The 23,077-nt window shown below is 43.3% G+C and overlaps 1 protein-coding gene across 1 annotated transcript in view; it reads left to right on the top strand.

Annotated features, from left to right (window-relative positions):
* Nucleotides 1–23,077, top strand: part of RASGEF1B (RasGEF domain family member 1B) — a 621,423-nt gene that overhangs the window by 138,230 nt on the left and 460,116 nt on the right. Inside the window, 1 exon segment of the mRNA XM_070458246.1 lies at nucleotides 6–53. Coding sequence (XP_070314347.1) covers nucleotides 6–53 — 48 coding nt within the window.

Consider the following 23,077-nt stretch of genomic DNA (forward strand, 5'->3'; position numbering starts at 1 on the left):
TTTAGTCCACAAGTCACTCCCGAGTTGGCCTGAAAGCAAGCACCAAGCAAAAGGTACGTTTTGTTTCCCTCTGTGTTGTTCCTTTCAAAAATAATTATTTTGGTGAGTGCTTATATATTTTAAAGAGTGACTTGTTTTTGGAAGGCAAGGGTATATACCCAGAAACAAAGTGTTTTTGATTTTCATTTACTTTGCCTCCATAATAGCAAAACTGAAACTGGAGGGAGATCCTTGAAATGAAATGGAATGAGAAGTAATCTAGATACCCAGTGACAGAACCTCAGAATTTTCCATGGCTTACAAACAATTCTGAAAGCAAGGTCAGAAGGTACACTCCCAGGTTCAGCTCTTATATTTTTCTTAGCCCTTCACAGTGAAGGAATTTGTTCCTGTCTCAGTCCATATTTCTACTAAAGTTCGTTCTCTCAGCATCTGCTATGGAGAATGACCCTCACCTATGACCTGTGTTGAATTGGCTAAATCATGAGCTCAGAGTCAGAAGGAATTGGGTTCAGTTCCTGAGTCTGTCACTTTAATACTTATGTGACCTTGGACATATTTGTATGAAGATGACTGTATCTTGTAATGTAGTATATTTTAACAATAAAATGAGATAATACATGTGAAAATAGGTGCACCATGATTTTTTAAATTATACCATATATATCATTGATATTTCCAGTGTACAAAACAATGGAAAATTTGAAATTCCAAAATTTTAATCCTTGAATGCACACACACTGTGTCTAAATTATGCTCACTGCCGGTGACACATAGGGCAATGATGTAAATAGGTGTATTAGGATTTGGAGAAGTTTGTGCTAAAAAACTATTTTTCTAGTGTAGACATTTGCACTGTTTGGATAACTTGCCAGACCTCTCAGCATAATGGATATCTTAGCTCAGAGGACCTTTCTTGATGTCAGTTGTTGGAGGAAAGAAACACCTGAGAGGTGTTTAAGCATATTAAAAGAGGTGACTTCTAGGAAAGCACTAAGCCCAGTGCCTGAGAAGATTGTAGCCTTATTTAATAGAGAAACATCATGTTGACTGGAAAGAATATGGGCAGGCCTGGGCTCTAACCCAGGTTCAGCACTTTTCAGGAAGTGATAGCTGACCTCAATATGGCCAGTTCTGTGCTCCAGATAGTTGTGAGCGCTTTGCAAGGACCGATTCATTTAATGCGCTAGCTAGGTGTTCTTGTGTCCCTCAGGGTTGGTCAGGAGAGTAAATCACACCAATAATTTGAACAGAGAGAATTTGATGTGAAGAACTGTTAATCGGTTATAAAGTTGTCAACTAAGTAATGGAAAGAATGAAAAGAGAACTCTAAGGCAGTGGTCCCTCAACCTTTTTGACATCAGGGACTGGTTTCATGGAAGACAGTTTTTCTGTGGGTTGAGGCGAGGGGGATGGTTTTGGGATGATTCAAGGGCATTACGTTCATTGTGTATGTTATGCACATATTATTATTACATTGTGATATATAAGGAAATAATTGTACAACTCACCATAATGCACAATCAGTGGGAGCCCTGAGCTTGTTTTCCTGTGACTCGATGGTCCCATCTGGGGGTGATGGGAGACAGTGACACCCAAGGTGACCAGATCCCGCCTATGCACACTTCACAGTAGGGCTCACGCTCCAATGAGAATCTAATGGCATCACTGCTCAGGTGGTAATGTGAGTGATGGAGAGCAGGTATAAATACAGATGAGCTTCACTCACTTGCCCACCGCTCACCTCCTGATGTGCAGCCTGGTTCCTAACAGACCACAGTACCAGTCCCTGGTCCAGGGCTCGGGGACCCCTGCTCGAAGGTATAGGGTGGGGAGTAGCAGTTCTAGGAAGCAGCTACCACCCCCAGGGCTGAGGGCACAAAGGAGAGAGTGGGGATTACTTAGACTTCTCACGTCCTTAGAGGAAGGTCCCCACAGAGCTGAAATGCAGGCCTCTGAGGAGAGGGTGCTGGCAGCAGGCTCTGAGGCTGATTCTACAAAAACCCTACAAACCAGATTCAGTGGCTCCGCAGGAGGGAGAAAAAGGTGGGACCGCTGAGTGAGTGAGTTCCTTCTTGCTCTTGCGTCTCTGTACCCCTCGCTAGCGCCCCCTACCGATATAGCTAAAAAGAAGTGAAAGTGAAAGTTGCTCAGTAGTGTCCGACGTTTTGCGACCCCGTGGACTATAGAGTCCATGGAATTGTCCAGGTCAGAATACTGGAGTTTGTAGCCTTTTCCTTCTCCAGGGGATTTTCCCAACCCGGGGATTGAACCCAGGACTCCCGCATTGCAGGCAAATTCTTTACCAACTGAGCCACAAGGGAAGACCGCTAAAAAGAAACCAGCTGACTAAGCAGGGATTTGTTCTGCAGAGTCCCAGCTTAGCATCATAGACTGGTTACAGAAAGTGCGTTTGGCCATGAGAGACTGGTACACGTACTAGCTCCGTTTTGTAGATGAGGAAACAGAAACAAGTGTGTTACGCAGTGTTTACCCAGTGCTATAGTCTGAATGTTTGCATCCTCACTCCAAATTCAAATCCTAGCTTCCAAAGGGTTTGTTATTAGGAGGTGGGGCCTGTAGGAGATGCTCAAGTCACCAGGGTAGGGCTCTGATGAGTGGAATTAATGCTTTTTTAAAAGAGACCCTTCCACCATGTAAAGACTGTGGGAAGTCTGCAATCCTCACCTGAGCACGCTGGTATCCTGATCTTGGGCTTCCAGCCTCCAGAACTGTGAGAAAAAAATTTCTGCTGTTTAGAAGCCACCCAGTCTATGGCATTTTGTTATAGCAGCTTGAATGGACTAAGACACCCATCTAGGAATTTAAACCTAGACAGCCTGGCTCCACAGTGCATGCTTTTTAACTTCTTGAATAAGTGAGTCAACACTTATTCTAAACATGGGTCAAAACACTTCTCTAAAGCTTACTTTTAAAATCTGTAGAGTGAGGAGGACAATTTCTAATACGTAAAGTTAAATAAACAATGAAAATGATGTCCTGTCCTATTTCCTGGCACATAGTCGATTCCTAACAATACTAGCTCTTACTATGTGTGGCATTTTTCTTGCTTCGAGTCTAGAGGACTATTCATTTGACCTCAGTGAATTTGTATGTAGTTTTGGAAAGTATTGCCTTTGCCTTTGTTGATCCCATTTCAAATGGATTGTTTATCTCTCTGGCTTAGCATAGTTGGGTGTTTACATTGACAAGTGAGCAGCAGATCAACCTGGAGCTTGATCAATGGAGGCTTTATTGATGATGTCCTTAAAATCAGAGTTTATCAGGGGCTGCATCAGAGTGCCGAGTTGGTCTTTCACTTTGAATTTTAAGTAATGGGGGAAATCACTGAATATATTCATTCATTCTTTAAAGCAACAGTTATTTATTGAGTGCTTAATTGCAGTAGACACTGTGCTAGGCATGGGGGTGGTAGAAACAGATGGATGGACCCTAACCTGAAGATTGTTTCTTCCAGTCCATTGGGGGTTGTGGTGCAAAAACTCAACAGCTCATTTTCCCTCACTCCTCCGGGTGTGCATGTGTGTGTATATATATATATTTTTAACATAGTTTTAAAGCCACTGGGCTTCCCTGGTGGCCCAGATGGTAAAGAATCTGCCTGCAATGTTCGAGACCCAGGTTCAATCCCTGGGTTGGAAAGATCCCCTGGAGAGGGGAATGTCTACCCACTCCAGTATTCTTGCCTGGAGAATCCCAAGGACAGAGGGGCCTGGCAGGATGCAGTCCATGGGGTTGAAAAGAGTCAGACACGACTGAGTGACTAAGTAGTTAATGCCGTCATGTGGGGAAAATCTCTACTGGACCTACTATGGAGTTAACCGGTATCTAAGGGAGGTTGTGTGGGGGTAGACGTGTGAGGGGAAAGCCTGTCCTGACGGATGGGGTCACTCATTAACCAGGGGAGAGGGAAGTCTCAGACCAGACTCGGGGAATGAGTGGGCGGGGCAGGGAGGCAGCAGCCCTGGGGAGCTCTGGGATTCCTGGTGGTGGGTCATAAGATGTTGTGTGCAGGGGTAGGAGGGTTTAGGGCTCCGGGGTGCATACTGTGATACTCTAAGGGCCTTTTTGCTCTCGAGTGTTCTGTAGAGTGGAAAAGAGAGCCTGGGACTGGCAGGGCCTTGTTGTGTTGTTTAGTCACTCAGTCTTGTCTGACTCTTTGAGACCCCATGGACTACAGCACACGAGTCTCCTCTCTCCTTCACCATCTCCTGGGGCTTGCTCAAACTCGTGTCCATTGAGTCAGTGTTGCTATCCAACCATCTCATCCTCTGTCTTCTCCTTCTCCTCCTGCCTTCAATCTTACCCAGCATCAGGGTTTTTTTGGGCAATGAATCAGCTCTTCGACTTAGGTGGCCAAAGTATTGGAGCTTCAGCTGCAACATCAGTCCTTCCAGTGAATATTCAGGGTTGATTTCCTTTAGGATTGACTGGTTTGATCTGGCAACCCGCTGCAGTATTCTTGCCTGGAGAACCCCATGGACAGTGTGAAAAGGCAGGGCTTTAAAGCCCTGGAAGTAGCTGACTGGTGGGATCAGGATCCTCTCCTGTACAAATCAGGCTGCTTTTATCCTTTATTTCCCCTCTATGTTTTATTTTCTTTTTGCTTCAAAGTGCCAAGTATCTTGGTATCCCTAAGAGAACTAAGGGCAGAGCTTTATCTGTGTTCTTTGGCCAGAACTTGAAGGAAAAGCTGGCCTTGGAGACTAGCATGGTAGTTGTTTCATTCAGGATGCTCATGAGAGAACCCCAAGGTTGAAGCCTTATATTCAAGGTCATACTACATCTTGTTGCTCTTTCTAGAAATTCTGGTGAAAACTAAGGAGTTTAGTTTATATTGAGATATATTTTGTAGGACATGGGAATATCCAAACCTCTTGTTGACCCTCCTCAGCTCAAGGGAATTTATTTTAGAGGAAAATAAATATATAGAGGGAATAGACAGGGAGATGAATATTCTGTCACCCCAATGTAGAACCTCAGTGAGCAATGCTGGAATAAATAGAAAACTCTTTTGTCTCCTTCCCACAGACTTTCTGCTCCCCCAGTATATTTTCAAGATTAATAACAATATTAATGGTAAAAATAATATGTAAGTGTTTTGGTTGCTTTGCGAACATTCAGTGGTAGCACTGTTTTCCTTTGATTTTAATCAAAAAGAAAATTGGATTGCCAGAGCCTACTGTTAACAGTGTGTTTTAAATATTCTAAGTCTCCTGCCAAACATTTCTATGACATTCAGTGATCTCGAGTTTACTTTATCCTTGCTTTTATCAAAGCCATCTTTTCAGATCTTAAAAATAAATTCACAGTAAGTTACATTTGAATTATATGGCTTAAAGTGTAATCTTTCCTAAGGGTATTTGCATTTTAATAGATGACAGAGCTAATGAAATTGAGTCGAAGGGGTGGAATTTCTGGCACTAGCAAACAGGGGACAATTTTTAGTTGGTAGAAAGATCTTATCCTTGTTCCTAGAATTACATCGTTTGCATATAAGATTGATTCAGAAGGAAACATTAAGTGGTTAGATGACCTAGGTCACAGATGTTTATAGTTGGTAGGGAGTCAGTATTCCATTTGGGAGCACGGAGGCTGGGTGGGGCTTGTCTCTTCAGCCCATGACTATCTCTTCCTTCCACACCATCCCCTACCAACCCCCTTCTTTTTAAAATTAATTAATTAGTTAATTTGGCTGCACCAGGTCTTAGTTGCAGCACTGGGGATCTTTGATCTTTAGTTCTGGCATGTGGAATCTAGTTCCCTGACCAGGGATTGAACCCAGGCACCCTACATTGGGAGCACACACCATTGGAAGCACTTAGCCCCTGGACCACCCAGGGAAGTCGTCAGCCTCCTTCTTAGATGAGTGTAATTTCCTTTTCCATAGAACTGTAAGCTTTCCTCCAAGCACAAACGGATTTTCTTAATATTTGTGCCTTTTTTTCTATCCCCCTCTCTCTGGCACCAAGTATCTGAGAGCTTCCTAAATGTTGCTATGCATGTTGAAAAACACCCCGGCCCCATTTATACCTGAGCATTCCATGGGGACTTCCTTGATGACTCAGATGGTAAAGAATCTGCCTGTAATGCAGGAGACCTGGGTTTGATCCCTGGGTTGGGAAGATCTCCTGGAGAAGGGAATGGCTACCCTCCCCAGTATTCTTGCCTGGAGAATTTCACGGACAGAGGAGCCTGGCGGGCTACAGTTCATGGGGTTGCAAAGAGTCTGACACGACTGAGCGACTTTCATATACATACATTGGTGATGTTCATTCTCTGGGTTTGGACAAATAACTGACACGTATGCACCATTGTAGTTTCACATAGAATAGTTTCACTGCCCCTAAAGCCCACTATGCTTTACCTGTTCATGTCTCCATCCCCAACCTCTGGCAGCCACTGGTCTTTTTCATCTCCATTGTTTTACCTTTTCTAGAATAAAATATAGTTGGAATAATAGAACCTTTTCACATTGGCTTCTTTCACTTAGTAATTTAATGGTCTTCTGTCTTTTCATGGTGTGATAGCTCATTTCCTTTTAGCACTGAACAATATTTCATTGTCTGGGTGAATCGCAGTTTATTTATCCATTCACCTACTGAATGGATAAAGCTTGATTGCTTCCAAGTTTTGACAATTGGGAATAAAGCTGCTGTAAACATCCATGTGCACATTTTTGGGTGGACAGAAGTTTTCGTCTCCTTTGGATAAATACCAAGGAATACAATTGCTGCATCAATTTTTCTTTATAAGTTTCTTCTCACAAATGACTGTCAGCCTTTGCTTGATTGTCCTCCAGTGTCTGCTCCAGCTTGTGTATTTTCCCAGGCATGTTTCCGCTTCTTGGCTGGGTCTGTCCTGTACTGAGGCTCTGACATCCCCAGGGATGATCTGTGCCCCACCTGGAGGAATGTAAGGAAAGAGAGAAACCTTATGCTGCAGTAGTACAGGGAAGATTTTAGTTGTAGCAGCTGGATTTGAGCAAGTTAGGAAGAAGAGACCATAAGCTGAGTTTATAGCACCCAAGAGTTAAATTCTGTCTGCCCAGGCAATTCTTACTGGCATCGGAAAGAGTCACTTAGGCCTTTTACATCGCTGTGAGCCTCTGAACGCTGAATCTAGCTTAAGGGAAATTAAAAGTCACTGCTTTCTGGTAGTGACAATTCCCCTTGAAGGTCCTGACAGGAGATGGAAGGGAAATCAGGCTCCCTGAAGTGGAGTCCATATTATCCTTCATCCATGTTAACTTGCTGTGGTCATGCAAGATGCCTGGTGGCTTTCTGAAAGACGCAGCCAGAATTAAAAAAAATGACAAAACCAGCAAGATGAATTTAAAAGAGATGGAGGTCATCCCCACAGACTCACAACAATAGAGCTTTTAGGTGAGCCTGCTATTTTTTTTCCCCAGAAAAACAAACCACGCCATATTAGCATTTTTATATTTCAGTTATTTAAAAATACTATTTTATTTTCCTGGAAACAGGGAAGTTTTTAAGGCAAATACTGTTCAAAGGACCAAAGGCTATGTATCAGATGCACTGACACTAAGTTTTACAGTCATCTTGTTTCTGAATTTTAGTCATAAGAGACCCAGAAGGACACACTGAACATTTCAGCAATGTAGGTCAAATTCTGTTGCCATGCGCTTCCGGGGACTGGCTGTCAAATGCCTTTTCTCCTCTTGAACTTGTATTATATTGAATAGTAGTTGGCAAATACGAGCTTTGGGCTGAGGCTTTGGGAGAATAGCATGGATTTTTAAGGTGATGGTGTTTGTGAAGTGGGTACTGGAGTCATTTCACTTTTCACTTAATCCTTTCTTTCCGCTCCCCATGGTGGAGAGTAGCCTGTCTTATCAAACCTGTGGTCCTCGTGTCTCATGCCCCTACAGCCCAGGTCAAGGGTCCGCTTCAGTCTTATCTTCTTTCTTCTACCTCTCCAGTATCCTGAGACAGTCCCGAGATAGAATGCATGCTCAGACCTGCTTTGGTTACGGCCTAGTATGCCAAACTCAAAAGAGTCAGCTTCGAGGAGGGTGTAGGCCTGTGGTTTTAAGAGTCCCTTTCATCAAAGAGCAGATGTAATCTTATAAATCCTTTGGGAGGTGAGGCCTGAGCAGGATTGCTCAAAGCCCATCAGCCGTATATTTCTGGAGCAAAGGAAAAATAATAATGCCTCCAAGCATAGCTCTCCTTGTTAAATATTAAATATGGTCATGACCCAACTGCCCCGTGTTTCTCTGAGTTCTGGTAGGTCTCTTCAAGCTGGCCCTCTAATGGGCTTTTCTGGCCTGTGAGATACACCCAGTGTTTTGGAATGGCAGTCATTCTACAAGGAGAACCAATGAACTTAAATCTAATAAGAGAGAGAGTTCCATGTGTTATACAATAGGTCTTTGTTGGTTATCCATTTTAAATGTAGCAGTGTGTATATGACCTTCCCAAAGTCCCTAACTATCCCTTTCCCCTGGCAACCATGAGTTCCTTTTCTAAGTCTGTGAGTCTCTTTCTGTTTTGTAAATAAGTTCATTTGTATCATTTCTTTTTAGATTCCATTTGTGCCAGCCTGGATGGGAAGGGGGTTTTGGGGGAGAGTGGATACCTGTATATGTATGACTGAGTCCCTTCCCTGTTCACCTCTAACTATCACAACATTGTTAATTGGCTATACCCCAATAAAAAATGTTTTTGGTTCAACAAAAAATAAAAATGAAATAAATTTAAAAAAAGAGATAGAGACTAGGGGAGGTTTTTCTGGAACAGGACATGAAGGATCTGTAAAGCAACCTGAATGCAATGCAGCTGCTTCTTTTCACTGAAGGAAATATTAGCTCTGAAAAATTCATGACAATTCAACTCAGAAAAGTTGGTCAAATACCCTTGTATCAGGTTGTTCTGAAGTCCAAACTTTGATTTCTGTGTCCACAGGTTCCTCTCCAAGTGGCCTTTTCATTTAGCCTCACTGAAACGAAGAAGGTGTTTTAATTTGCATAAAATAAAATCTTCCATGCATCAGAAAAGCTCTAGATAGGATTTCAGAAGGAAAGAATGAAAATTCTCAAAAAGAATGAGAATTCTTTTTTCTCCCTTTTCTTTGTTTTTAATTGGAGGATGGTTGATTGACAATGTTGTATTAGTTTCAGGTGTATAGCACAGTGAATCGATTAACTTACATATTCATGGGTACCCACTCTGTTTTAGATTCTTTTCTCATGTAGGCCATTACTGAGTATTGAGGAGAGTTTCCTGTGCTATAGTAGGTCCTTACTAGTTATTTATTTTATATGTAGTAGTTTGTATGTGTCACTGTCAGTCTCCCAGTTTATCCCTCCCCGCCATCTATTCCCTGTTTTCTGCCTCTGTGACTCTCCTTTGGTCTAAATAAATCATCTCCCTTTTCTTATAACCAAGATGATTCTCTCTGCAGAGATTGGGAATTCACAACTCAGCCATGTTTTGTTTTGCCCATTTGAGTGATTTTTATCAAATACTGTGCTAGTATTGTCAAATGTGAGTATTTTCATACCAATATGTGGATTTGTGCTTGTCCTGAAAAATTGAAATATCTAGCAATGCCGAGACCCAAATGACAATAATCTACCATAGCTAAGAGTCTGCTGCTCGCTTTGAACAAGGCAAGGCATCTTCAGTTTCACCATGTGCCTCACCCCTCGCCACCTCCGTCTTCCTAACACCCTCCAACTGATGCCTTTCACAGCTTTCCTGGACTCGAGAGGCATTTTAAGTTTTTGACCTCTCTTCTAGGAGTATTATGCTACTTCTTTCTTGAGGAATTATAAATCCTTCTATAGATATTTTAGCTGAGATCAATCCTGGATTGTCTTGCAAACACATTCTGTTTAGCAAATTCATTATTAGGGTTCAAGTTTTCTTAGCAACATGTTAGGCTTCAGTGAAGAGTTACTTAAAACATTCTTTGGTTTAAACTTATTTTCTTCTAACTTATTGATATTTAAGACTTTTTTGGTTAAAGACAATTCTGTTTCATACTCTTCCATTTCCTATCAGACACTTGATGTACAAAACAGCAGTTCTGCATTCTGTTTAAGCTTAAAATAATTTTCCTTGAAAATGAAACTAAGGACAGAATTCTAAAATATGAATATGTTAGCTTCCTATGTAATGACATTACTCCAAGTCCATACGTTTTTCCAGACACAAATTTGGCAAACAGAAATATTCTTAGACCTCAATAACTTGATCACAAAATAGCCAAGATAGGGATAAAACAATAAAGAGAAACAGGATAGTCCACAAAAGGAGGGAGTAGCAAGGGAAATCTGAGCATTAAAATGCAGATGATGGGATTCTGGAAGGTTGTTGCCTGAACCAGTGGATCTAGAAACACAGCATCACTGTCACGATCTGGTCCAGATCCAGAATGAACTGACTGAGGCAGGCGCAATATTTAAGAGGGTGCCAAGAAACTTGGTAATTATAACAAACACAAACATTTTAAAATGGTGATGCACTATTTTAGAAATCATAATGAGTGCACAGAAAGCCACGGTGGATAAAATGGTCTTGTTGGCCAATAGGCTGACATTTGGCCAGCATGTGGGAGTTACTTACCCAATGCCAGGTATGGTGCTAAGTACTCTTCATACTTTAAAAATAATTAATATGTTAGGCATTACTTACCCAATGCCAGATATGGGGCTAATCACTTTCAACTTTTAAAAAAATTTTATATACAGAACAGCTCCATGAGATAAGTTCTCTTATTGCCTATCTTTCTCCACATTTTATAGCCAGGAAAACTAAGGCTTAAAGATATTGAGTAATTTGCTTGGGTTAGAGCTAATAACTGACCGGGCTGGGATCCAGGTCGCTTGAGTGTCACAATTGCTCGTGTTCATGGTACTGCCCACCTCTGCGGAGATGGCTCAGCCCCCGGGTCATCAAGTTCTGCGATGCTAATATGCTTCCACTTTCCTGGCGTTCCTCCTGGGTCAAGGATAGGTTCATGACCTCAGAGCAGCCATGTGTATATATATATATAGAGAGAGAGAATCTGGAAACACACACAGACAGAATCCTAAAGACAGTGAGGACAAGACGATCAATAGACACCTGCTGTTGGCAGAGGCAAGGACATAGAGGAAGAGGCAGATTCTCCATAAGCTTCAAGCCCAGAATGGAGAGCAAGGGAACCCTGCAGCCACAGGGAGCCCACATAACTCACCTAGAGCCGCAGTGGGATGATGCTCTAGTCCCTGGGAGTAGGTCTGAGTTCACTCAGACCTGTTTTCTGGCTTCTTTATTGTGTGTCCCTCCCCTGTCCTTCTCTACACATCCTCACTTAATAGACAGCTTGAAGAATTCATTACAAACCGAAACAGCCCAATGGGCTCTCATTCCCAATTTCACAGTCTTCACCTCCAGTCTAAATTGTCTTGTCTTCCTATCCTTCCGCGTTGAAGAGGATGGAATGTTAACAGCCTTTTACTCATTAGTGTTTACTTATTGGGTTTCCCTGGTGGCTCAGTCGGAAAGAATCTGCCTGCCAAGCTGGAGACACGAGTTTGATCCCTGGTCGGGAAGATCCCCTGAAGAAGGAAATGGCAACCCACCCCAGTGTTCTTGCCTGGGAAACCCCATGGACAGAGGAGCTTGGTGGGCTACAGTCCATGGGGTCACAAAGAGTTGGACGTGACTTAGTAACTAACCATCACCACCACCACCACCAACAACAATCATTTATTATGCTTTATGTACGTAGAGAAAATTTGCAGCTATGCCTCAGATGCTTTAGGATGTCTGTTTTTAGAGTGGGTGGGTGGTTTACTTGACACATTTGCATCATTTGAACTTTTTGCAGGGGTCAGTCAGTGAAGTCAAATTTATTTGACTTTCATGTATAAATTCTAAATAAAAAATCTTAGAAGAGGTTTCCTTTATGGTAGTGTAAACCTTCTCTAGGCCAGCTACTTGTTTTTCTATATAATTTTTCATGTGTTTTCATGTGTTTCATGAATTTTTAATTCATTCACATATTGATTTATTCCATACTTGCTTATTGAGTCTCACTCTGAACCAGGTGTTTTCTAGGCACTGAGATAAGGCAGTGAACAAGAAAGACCATGGGGCTCACATTCTAGTGGGGAATATAGTCAGTAATACATCAAGTACTGTATACTAAGAAGAGAAGAGAGCAGGATACAGAGATGGAAAGTGTTAGGAAGTTCTGATTTTATAGTCAAACAGGGACTCTTAGAAGGGCTGTTGTGTGAGCATCTGCCTGAACGAAATAAGGGAGAGAACCTTGTGAATATCTGATGAAATGCATTTCAGAATGTAATTCATAATGTTTATGCAGTAGTTTGGGTTTTAATTTAAAATCAGAGTCAATCATATCAACAGTACTTATTGAGCATGTACTCGCTGCTTGGTGAGTGAGGTGGGCTATAGGATAATAGGGAAATATGAGATCTGACCTTGGTCACCTCGTTTATGACTTCCATGGGAGTTGAGAACAGCACACATAAAATATTTAGTGGTAAAACAGTAGTTATTTGATGCTAAACTGTGCGGTGACACAGAGTCTAGGTTTTGGGAGTCTCTTTTGGGTCTTATGTATTCAGAAGCAACAGTCTAATTCTACTAGATTCAAACATTTTTGAGGACAAGGCCATAGACTGAAACCAGAGGGAGGAAAAAAGTCCTCTGTGGGACTTTAGTTCTCACTCCTGTGGGGATTTCCTTCTCTTGGAGGTTATTTTTATATTTAGACAAGTGAAAATATTAGTCGCTCAGTCGTGTCTGACTCTTTGCGACCCCAGGGACTGTAGCCACCCATCTCCTCTGTCCACGGGATTTCCCAGGCAAGAATACTGGAGTGGGTTGCCATTCCCTTCTCCAGGGGATCTTCCTGACCCAGGGATCGAACCTGGGTCTCTTGCATTGCAGGAAGATTCTTTACTATCTGAGCCACCAGGGAAAAGGCAGTATATTTAGAAACACAGTCCTAATTGGGGATAGCATACTCTGTTAAGAATCCAGACAGTGGATTTACTGTCTGTGGGATCCCAAGCAGTTAGCATCCTTTGAACTGTGTTGCTATAGGATGGTGGCAAAGGTAGCAAATGCATTCTTTTCCTGCTTCTCCTTCCCATCGCTCCCCTGTGCTATGAAGTGGGAGTTTCCATCATGGTTTAGACTTGTAATCAAATTGAGACTCTCCATTTCCTAGCACAGAACTCTCAATAATGGTTCCTAATTTGGTCTTTCAGTAAATGGCTTGTGACTGAACTACCAACACGCTAACAGTATTTGGGCTGCGGAATTATGACATTCTGGGTATTTTCTGTTTTCCACAAATCCTAATTGCTCATAACACAGTTTCTGATTGTACTTTAGTTTTGGATTCTATTACCATTGAAATTTTTAAAAAGGAAAAATTACTGTAATGATTCAAACACATCATTGGATTCATTACGTTAATGAGTGCTTATTCAGCTTGCACAATAGACTTTTCTCTGCTAAATTTAAATTTTTTGCTTCAAAGACTCATGCTTGAACAAACTTTTTCTTTTATTTTGATCATGACTATCCTTGCAAGCATTAATTATAATACCTAGTGTTCACACTATGATTTTCACCCAAAGTGATAGAAACACATTTTTAAATTCAGTAACCCCTTATTAAAGCTAAAGCCTAGACAGTAGATACTTACGTTTTATAGAAAAGCCTGGAGGTCAGGTGATGACAACAGCAACAAACCAGATACATTTTTCTTTGATCTGATTGGAGATAAGCTTTTTTTTTTTTTTGCAAAGCTGCCTAGTCCCTTCCCAAAGCTGTTTCTAAGGATGCTAGTGAGAAGCTTTTCTGAAATAACACTTAAGTGCTGCTGCAAACCTGAGTCAGAAGGCTCTCCCTGTGGTTTTGATTTATAGTTTCATTAGCTGCACAATCAAAGACTAGATTCCCCCTTGTTTTGTTCTCCGGCGTTAGAATTCCAGGCAGTGATCTCGACGTGCCGCTTCGCACGTGGAGAGCCTTTGATCGTTTCGGATCTTTGTTGCGGTGTTTAGCATGCCGTGTGCTCCGTCCCTCTGCCTGCGCGTGCCTTCCTTGCCCTTCCTCTCTCTGCTCCCGGTGACGGGGACGAACCTGGCAGACTGGACTGATTCCCCGGCTCCTTGTGGTCATTTGGTCCCTGGTGGCTCAGACGGTAGAGAATCTGCCTGCAATGCAGGAGACCTGGGTTTGATCCCTGGGTCGGGAAGATCCCCCGGAGAAGGGAATGGCAACCCACTCCAGTGGTCTTGCCTGGACAATCCCCTGGACAGAGGACCCTGGCGGGCTACACGACTGAGCGGCTAACACTTTCACTCTCACACAGGGCTCCGCCAGCCTGTGCGGTTGGAAGAGGGCAGGGCAGCAGCTCCTCCAGGTCGCCCAGCTGCGGCCTGCTTCCTTGATCCCTCTCGCCTCGGGCTGGTCATGGCTTTCTGCTGCTGCGCATCTCTGGGCTACCTCACTTTGCTCTTTGGTTTCTCAGCAGCTCTTGCATCACCTCTGCCACAACTTCTCTGCTACTAAAGTCCCTGTTCCGAGTTTGTAAAGTGGTTTCTGATTTTCTCATTTGACCTTGATTGATACAGATACCAGTTCTCAGGGATGATTGCCAACAGAATGAGCGATTATTGTCTTTGTGACAGTTCTCAGCAAATAAAAGTTTATGAAATTTACTTCACTTTGGACCTCCAAGAGCACGGTAAGAGGGGGAAACAGAAAATAGCTTTATCATTTTGTAGGCACGTACTTCTGAGCTGATGAATTATTCTACATACTGCTGTCAAATGAGACATGTTAATTACATCGGCCTGTGAGTTTCTTTGTTGTCCTCCTGTATTTGTAACACTTTGGAGTTATTGAAGAGTGTGGAGTATGCTGGGGTTTCCCAGGTGGCTCAGTGGTAAAGAACCTGCCTGCTAAAGCAGGAGATGCAGGAAACGTGAGTTCAATCCCTGGGTCAGGAAGATCCCCCCTGGAGAAAGGAAATGGTAACCCACTCCAGTATTCTTGCCTGGAAACTCCCATGGACAGAGGAGCCTGGCGGGCTATAGTCCAGGAGGTCACAAAGAATCAGACACGACTGAATGACTAAGCATGCATGCACACATGCATAAAGTATGCTGCTGAAATATGTTAATTGAAATATTTAAAAGTTTGTATCTATTGTACAACACGGGGAATATAGTCAATATTTTGTAGTAACTGTAAATGGAAAGTAATCTTTAAAACTGTATAGAAATTTGAAAAATTTAGAACAAGTTTATACCTAAAAGCCCAGTATCTTTGTCCTTATTTGAGGCAGACACGCTTCTTAGTAGTGTAACTTTAAGTAACGCTGAGAAATAAGTTTCTGTGATTTTTCTGAGACAGGAAAATTGTTCATCTGGATGAGTGACCAGTGTTAATAAGTCAGGGGCTAGTATGTAGTGTCTTCTAGATCTCTTTAACCACATGACCTTCAACAGTGGTGAAACCACCAGTCTAGGAATCATAAAGCATAGATCCTATCTTAGGTTGGGTTCCCGAGAGACAGGGGTGTGCAGATGATTTATTGAGTGGAGTATCAGTAGGAGGTGAGAAGATAGAACAGCGTAGAGAAGAAGATAAGCAAAGAGGCAATTTTGGCTGAAATCTAACCACAGCCTGATCACATGGGGAAGCTGGGAGCGTGAATGACACCAAAGAGAAGTCCCATCTTTTTTTTAAAGTTTGTACTTTATATTGGCATATAGCCGATTAACAATGTTGTAGTGGTTTCAGGTGCATGGCAGAGCTACTCAGCCATATTATACATGTATCCATTCTCCCCTAGTCTCCCCTCCCATCCGGGCCGCCACATGACATTGATCATAGTTCCCTGTGCTATACTGTAGGTCCTGGTTGGTTATCCATTTTAAATACAGGGGTGTGTACATGTCCATCTCAAACTCTTGAGAAGTCCTGTCTTGACACAGGGAAGCTGGGCTCTCGTCACCCTTCATCAGTCAGTTATTCACTGCAGGAGCCCGAGAGTAGGATAGAGGTACATACCCTCCCAAGCATTTATAAATTGCCAAGGAGGGCAATTTCTGGACAAAGGTGTAGCTATGAGCTCTTAGCAGCAACACCTCTAGCAGCTGAGTGATGGAGAAACTGACCTGATACAGGAGGCGTGTGTGTGAGGAGGCACCCACAGCATCTACCATCAGTAACGGTATACAGAATACCCTCTCCTCCTCCTTGTACAAGCCCTTTAGCGCGGGACAAGACACAGCCTCTCCAAGCTGCAGCTTCCTTACCTGTCTAAAATGAAAAAGACTGGGAACTGGTAATAACAACCACCCTATCACTTTCCTTTTTACTCATACGCGTGCTCTTTCTTTATATGAAAGAAATCAAGTGCTGTAGAAGTGTGTTATTTCCCTGGGTAGCTGGTCTATAAGGGGAGGGGGCAGTGCAAGGTTTGTAAAGTTAACTTGAAAACTTCAGCTTAAACATGATCATGGTCTTCGCTCGGATTCCCGAAAACATAGTCTGAAACAGGGAGGTTCTTTATTTTGGAGGTGACGCTAGCAGTCAGGACTGGAGGAGTGGAGGGTGAGATAGGGATGAAGGAACAGCCAGGGGACAGGTATGCTGCTGGAGTCCCTGCAAGGCCTTGGGTTGGGCTCATTTCCACACTGGAGCAAGCTGCCATCCTCAGGAAGTCAGTCAAGCCTGCGTGTCACTGCTCACACCCACTGCCACAAGTGTCTGGTGTGCATGCTCTTGGCACTACTCAGACCCACCGATGCTCTTCATCAGTTCCATTGTCACTGTTCTTCAAAGACTAGGCTGACCCCTGCCTTGAAGAAAAGATTTCAGTGTAGTGAGCCACAGTCCTCCTTACCGCGGTGGGTTCTGCAGTCACAGTTGGTACCCATCATCTCTCTTCTCTGCTATGCCCTGCAGGCTTCCCTCACCCTCAGCCAGGAGGTTGTTGAATCAGGTGACCCAGCCTCTCAGGGTCTGAGACTGGGTGAGTTGACTTCCTGCCTGTTCCCTGTGATCAGTGGGTAGCAAACACCAAGAGATGCCTCGGAGGATAGCCCGAGATCCAGACTTTCTCCTCGTTTGCTTTTCCACTGTGTAGCGTGGGACATAGATGGGGAGACAGTGGAAACAGTGTCAGGCTTTAATTTCTTGGGCTCCAAAATCACTGCAGATGGTGATTGCAGCCATGAAATTAAAAGACGCTTACTCCTTGGAAGGAAATTTATGACCAACCTAGATAGCATATTAAAAAGCAGAGACATTACTTTGCTAACAAAGGTCCGTCTGGTCAAGGCTATGGTTTTTCCAGTGGTCATGTATGGATGTGAGAGTTGGACTGTAAAGAAAGCTGAGTGCCAAAGAATTGATGCTTCTGAACTGTGGTATTGGAGAAGACTCTTGAGAGTCCCTTGGACTGCAAGGAGATCCAACCAGTCCATCCTAGAGGAGATCAGTCCTGGGTGTTCATTGGACAGACTGATGCTGAAGCTGAAACTCCAGTACTTTGGCCACCTCATGTGAAGAGTTGACTCATTGGAAAAGACCCTGATGCTGGGAGGGATTGGGGGCAGGAGGAGAAGGGGACGACAGAGGATGAGATGGCTGGATGGCATCACCGACCCGATGGACATGGGTTTGAGTAAACTCTGGCAGTTGGTGATGGACAGGGAGGCCTGGCGTGCTGCGATTCATGGGGTTGCAAAGAGTCGGACACGACTGAGCGACTGAACTGAACTGAACTGAGCAGTGACCCTGCTTATTATCAGTCAGTTTCTCTGCCAGTATATTGAGAAACATTCCATTCTTTGACCATGGTTCATGGCATGAAGAGCCTGAGTGGTTAAGTGGAGTTGCAGCTTCAGGCTCAGTGTCCTATGAGAAATGCCTTTCAGAACCAAGACCTATATTCTAGCAAAACTTAAGGTTGTGGAAACAAGCAATCTGAGTGAAGCAATAGTGATGATGAGAAGAGCCAACCAATGTGTGCACCTTGGTGCCCAGGCATTTGTTTTCTGGCTTTGGGGGACCCAGTGCCATGTAATGACTTTTGTTTCAATGCACAAAATGCATCTTAGAGAAGAGCCTCCTAACTCTGTAGGTTGTGGGCTGAGTGGCGCCATGTGCTATGCTCTGCTCCATCACTCAGTCAGGTCTGACTCTTTGCAACCCATTGGACTGTAGCCGACCAGGCTCCTCTGCCCATGAGATTTTTCAGGCAAGAATGCTGAAGTGGTTACCATTTCCTTCTCCAGGGGATTTTCCCAACCCAGAGAACAAACCCGTGTCTCCTGTGTCTCCTGCATTGCAGGCAGATTTTTTATCTGCTGAGTCGTTGGGGAAGCCCATAGCTGAGCCAGTATGATGTTGTTGTTTGGCCGCTGAGTAGCGTCCAACTCTTTGCGATCCCTTGGACTGCACGCCAGGCTCCTCTGTCCTCCGCTGTCTCCTGGAGCTTGCTCAAACTCATGTCCATTGAGTCAGTGAGGCCATCCAACTATCTCATCCCCTTCTCCTTCTGCCTTCAATCTTTCGCAGCATCAGGGTCTTTTCCAGTGAGTCAGCTCTTTGCACCAGGGGGCCAAAGTATTAAAGCTTCAGCTTCAGCATCAGTCCTTCCATTGAATATTCAGGATTTATTTCCATTAGGATTGACTGGTTTGATCTTCTTGCAGGCCAAGGGACTCTCAAAAGTCTTCTCCTACACCACAGTTCAAAACCTTCAATTCTTTTTTTTTTTTAATTTTTAAAAAAAAATTTTAAAAAAATTAGTTGAAGGCTAATTACTTTACAATATTGTAGTGGGTTTTGTCATACATTGACATGAATCAGCCATGGATTTACATGTATTCCCCATCCCGATCCCCCCTCCCACCTCCCTCTCTGCCCGATCCCTCTGGATCTTCCCAGTGCGCCAGGTCCAAGCACTTGTCTCATGCATCCAACCTGGGCTGGTGATCTGTTTCACCCTAGATAATATACATGTTTTGATGCTGTTCTCTCGAAACATCCCACCCTTGCCTTCTCCCACAGAGTCCAAAAGTCTGTTCTGTACATCTGTGTCTCTTTTTCTGTTTTGCATATAAGGTTATCGTTACCATCTTTCTAAATTCCATATATATGCGTTAGTATACTGTAATGGTCTTTATCTTTCTGGCTTACTTCATTCTGTATAATGGGCTCCAGTTTCATCCATCTCATTAGAACTGATTCAAATGAATTCTTTTTAATGGCTGAGTAATATTCCATGGTGTACATGTACCACAGCTTCCTCATCCATTCGTCTGCTGATGGGCATCTAGGTTGCTTCCATGACCTGGCTATTATAAACAGTGCTGCGATGAACATTGGGGTGCACGTGTCTCTTTCAGATCTGGTTTCCTTGGTGTGTATGCCCAGAAGTGGGATTGCTGGGTCATATGGCAGTTCTATTTCCAGCTTTTTAAGAAATCTCCACACTGTTTTCCATAGTGGCTGTACTAATTTGCATTCCCACCAACAGTGTAAGAGGGTTCCCTTTTCTCCACACCCTCTCCAGCATTTATTGCTTGTAGACTTTTGGATAGCAGCCATCCTGACTGGAGTGTAATGGAACCTTATTGTCAAAACCTTCAATTCTTTGATGCTCAGCCTTCTTTATGGTCCAACTCTCACATCCATACATGACTACTGGGAAAACCATAACTTTGACTATATAGACCTTTGTCTGCAAAGTGATGTCTCTGCTTTTTTCACACTGTCTGGGTTTGTCATAGCTTTCTTTCTAAGGAGCAAAATTCTTTCAATTTCATGGCTGCAGCCGATATGAGGTGATTCGAATATCCTATTAAACAGAGTCCTTCTGGGTGATGCAATATGTGATAAGAGCAGTGGATCCCAGGGTTGTTCATCTACTGTTGCATCTTCTCTGGAAGAGGTGGTTATTATAAGGTGTGCTTAACTCACATGAATGTCCATGCCACCCATGGCTGAAATCATAGGCGAGCCCCAAAGAATGTCATTTGGGGGCACCTAGTGTGTCTACTGAAGTTGCTCTCACAGATCTTTGGTGAGATTCCTCGTTGTGTGTGGTGCTGGGCTAGGGCCTTGTACCCAGGAAATGCTTAGACACTGGTTCTGCCTTCTTTGATCTTCTATCCCGTTTAGTGTTAGTCGCTTAGCCCCGTCTGACTCTTTGCGACCCCATGGACTATATAGCCTGCCACGTTCCTCTGTCCACAGGATTCTCCAGGCAAGAACACTAGAGTGGGTTGCCATTTCCTTCTATCCCCTTTACATATGAAGAAAATAGCAGATAACTCTCATGTGCCAACAGGTAACTCTCAAATATGAAAAACGTCAGGTAACTCTCTATGTTAGGTAAATATGAGCAAAGTTTCTGTTCTTTGCGAACTTACCATCTAGCACAAGGAATATGTATATGAAGAGTGAACTATACTTTGTGATAGATGGTTTGGATATAGGAAACACCTAAAAGAGAGTAATTAATCCTGTCTGGAAAGGCTTCATTGAGGAGATGATATTTGAGTGGACCATTAAACTGTAATATAAGTTTTTAAAATAGAACTTGGGGGACTTCCCTAGTGGTCCAGTGGTAAAGACTCCGCCTTGCATTAGGGGGCTGTGGGTTCAATCCCTGTTCAGGGGACTAAGATCCCACATGCCGGGGAGCAACTCAGCCCTCACACTACAGAAAGAATCTGTGCGCCACAATGAAAGATCTCACACGTCGCGTGATTCTCCCATGTGCCCTAACTAAGACATGACGCAGGCAAATAAATAAATATTAAAAAAAAAACCAGCAAAAAATAGCCCTTGATAGAGAGAGGGCAGGCTGGGTAGAGAAAACAGCATCAGCAAAGGCACTGATGTGAAGGAACATGACAAGACTAGGGATGATGGGAGGTTTAGGGTCCAAGCAAAGTGTGTGTGTTGCTGGGTAGGGTGGAGAATGAGAGAAGATAGAATTTGAGGAGGAAGAGAAGGCTGAAACTGGTCAAAATGAAAGGCCCTTTATTATATTTAAGGAATTTGGACAGGATAGGTATCTCCGATATAGACATGTGTATAGACTATGTCGTCAGCCTAGTGGAAATGGTACATGCTTGCATGCTAAGTCGCTTCAGTCTTGTCCCACCTTTGATTCCCAAACTAGTTATCTCTGTTGGGTGAGAGGAGCAGAGTGGGGAGGGAAAGAGAGAGGAGGGAACACACCTCTGAGTGGAGGTGGGGTGGGTAGCAGGACACAGGGACCTGGCAGAATTACCTAGGGATTTCCTCGCACCACCCACGGCTCTTATTCCAGGAGCAGAAATGCTAATGACGCCCCCTAGTGGAGGAGGTTAGCTGATGCGCGAACCTAAGTCACAACAGACGGTCCTGTCTTCTGGAGGTGGTGTCGAGAAACGAGCTTCAGAATTCCTGATTCAGCCTTTGCTTTTGCCTTACCTTTCTGATATATTCTGGGAGAATCCGTTTAAATTTCATTTTCTTCGTGATATCAGAAAATTGCTAATTCCTGTATTTGTATATTGTAGCCGTTAGGGTTTATAGTGAATTCTAATTAATGATAACCTGATCAGCATGATGAATTTGACTGCTGAAAGTCTTAGGCTCAGATGGTAGACAGTTCGGGACAAGTGTCCCCACTTCTTTCATGTGTTAGCAATAGAGAGAGGTGAGAGGGAGGAGGTTTCATGTATGTTTATTGTGATGCTCCATCATGAAGGCATCCCCAGTGCTCTGAGCCACTGTTAAACACCTCCAGTTATGGGTGAATAATAATGACATGAAAAAGAAAGAAGACTGCAGAGGGCTTTGTATTTTGGTAATTTGTGATCCATAATGGTGGTTGAGGGGGAGAGATTAATTACTTACTACCAAATCTTTTAAATAACATGTTTAGTACAAATGTATAGCTTAGTTCCAGTAATGAGAAAGGCTTTTATTTCCCCATGGTATTTTAGAAATATTTAAGTTGTGAAAAGAAAGGGCACAGCATTAGCTGTATTGTAATTTCATCCAGTTTTTTAAACTTTGTTGTTGTTGTTCAGTTGCTCAGTTGTGTCTGACTCTTTGTGACCCCATGGACGGCAGCATGCCAGGCTTCCCTGTCCTTCACCATCTCCTGGAGTTTGCTCAAACTCGTGTCCATTGAGTAGATGATGCCATCCAATCATCTCATCCTATGTCATACCCTTCTCCTTTTGCCGTCAATCTTTTCCAGGATCAGGATCTTTTCCAGTGAGTCAACGCTTTGCATCAGGTGGCCAAAGTATTGGAGCTTCAGCTTCAGCATTGTCTTTTCAGTATTTAAAGAATTTATTGCATAAATAATTGCACTTGGTTTTAGAAGTCAAATATTGCTGTATATACATAAATGATCAGTTTAGTTCAGTCGCTTAGTCGTGTCCGACTCTTTGCGACCGCACGAGTCGCAGCACACCAGGCCTCCCTGTCCATCACAAACTCCCAGAGTTTGCTCAAACTCATGCCCATTGAATTGGTGATGCCATCCAGCCATCTCATCCTCTGTCATCCCCTTCTCCTCCTGCCCCCAACCCCTCCCAGCATCAGGATCTTTTCCAACGAGTCAACTCTTTGCATGAGGTGGCCGAAGTATTGGAGTTTCAGCTTCAGCATCAGTCCTTCCAATGAACACCCAGGACTGATCTCCTCTAGGATGGACTGGTTGGATTTCCTTGCTGTCCAAGGGACTCTCAAGAGTCTTCTCCAACACCGTAGTTCAAAAGCATCAATTTTTCGGTACTCAGCTTTCTTCACAGTCCAACTCTCACATCCATACATGACCACTGGAAAAACCATAACCTTGACCAGACAGACCTTTGTTGGCAAAGTAATGTCTCTGCTTTTTAATATGCTATCTAGGTTGGTCATAACTTTCCTTCCAAGGAGTGAGTGTCTTTTAATTTCATGGCTGCAATCACCATCTGAAATGATTTTGGAGCCCCCCAAAATAAAGTCTGACACTATTTCCACTG

Source organism: Odocoileus virginianus, chromosome 29, assembly GCF_023699985.2.
Source record: "Odocoileus virginianus isolate 20LAN1187 ecotype Illinois chromosome 29, Ovbor_1.2, whole genome shotgun sequence".
Lineage (NCBI taxonomy): Eukaryota > Metazoa > Chordata > Mammalia > Artiodactyla > Cervidae > Odocoileus > Odocoileus virginianus.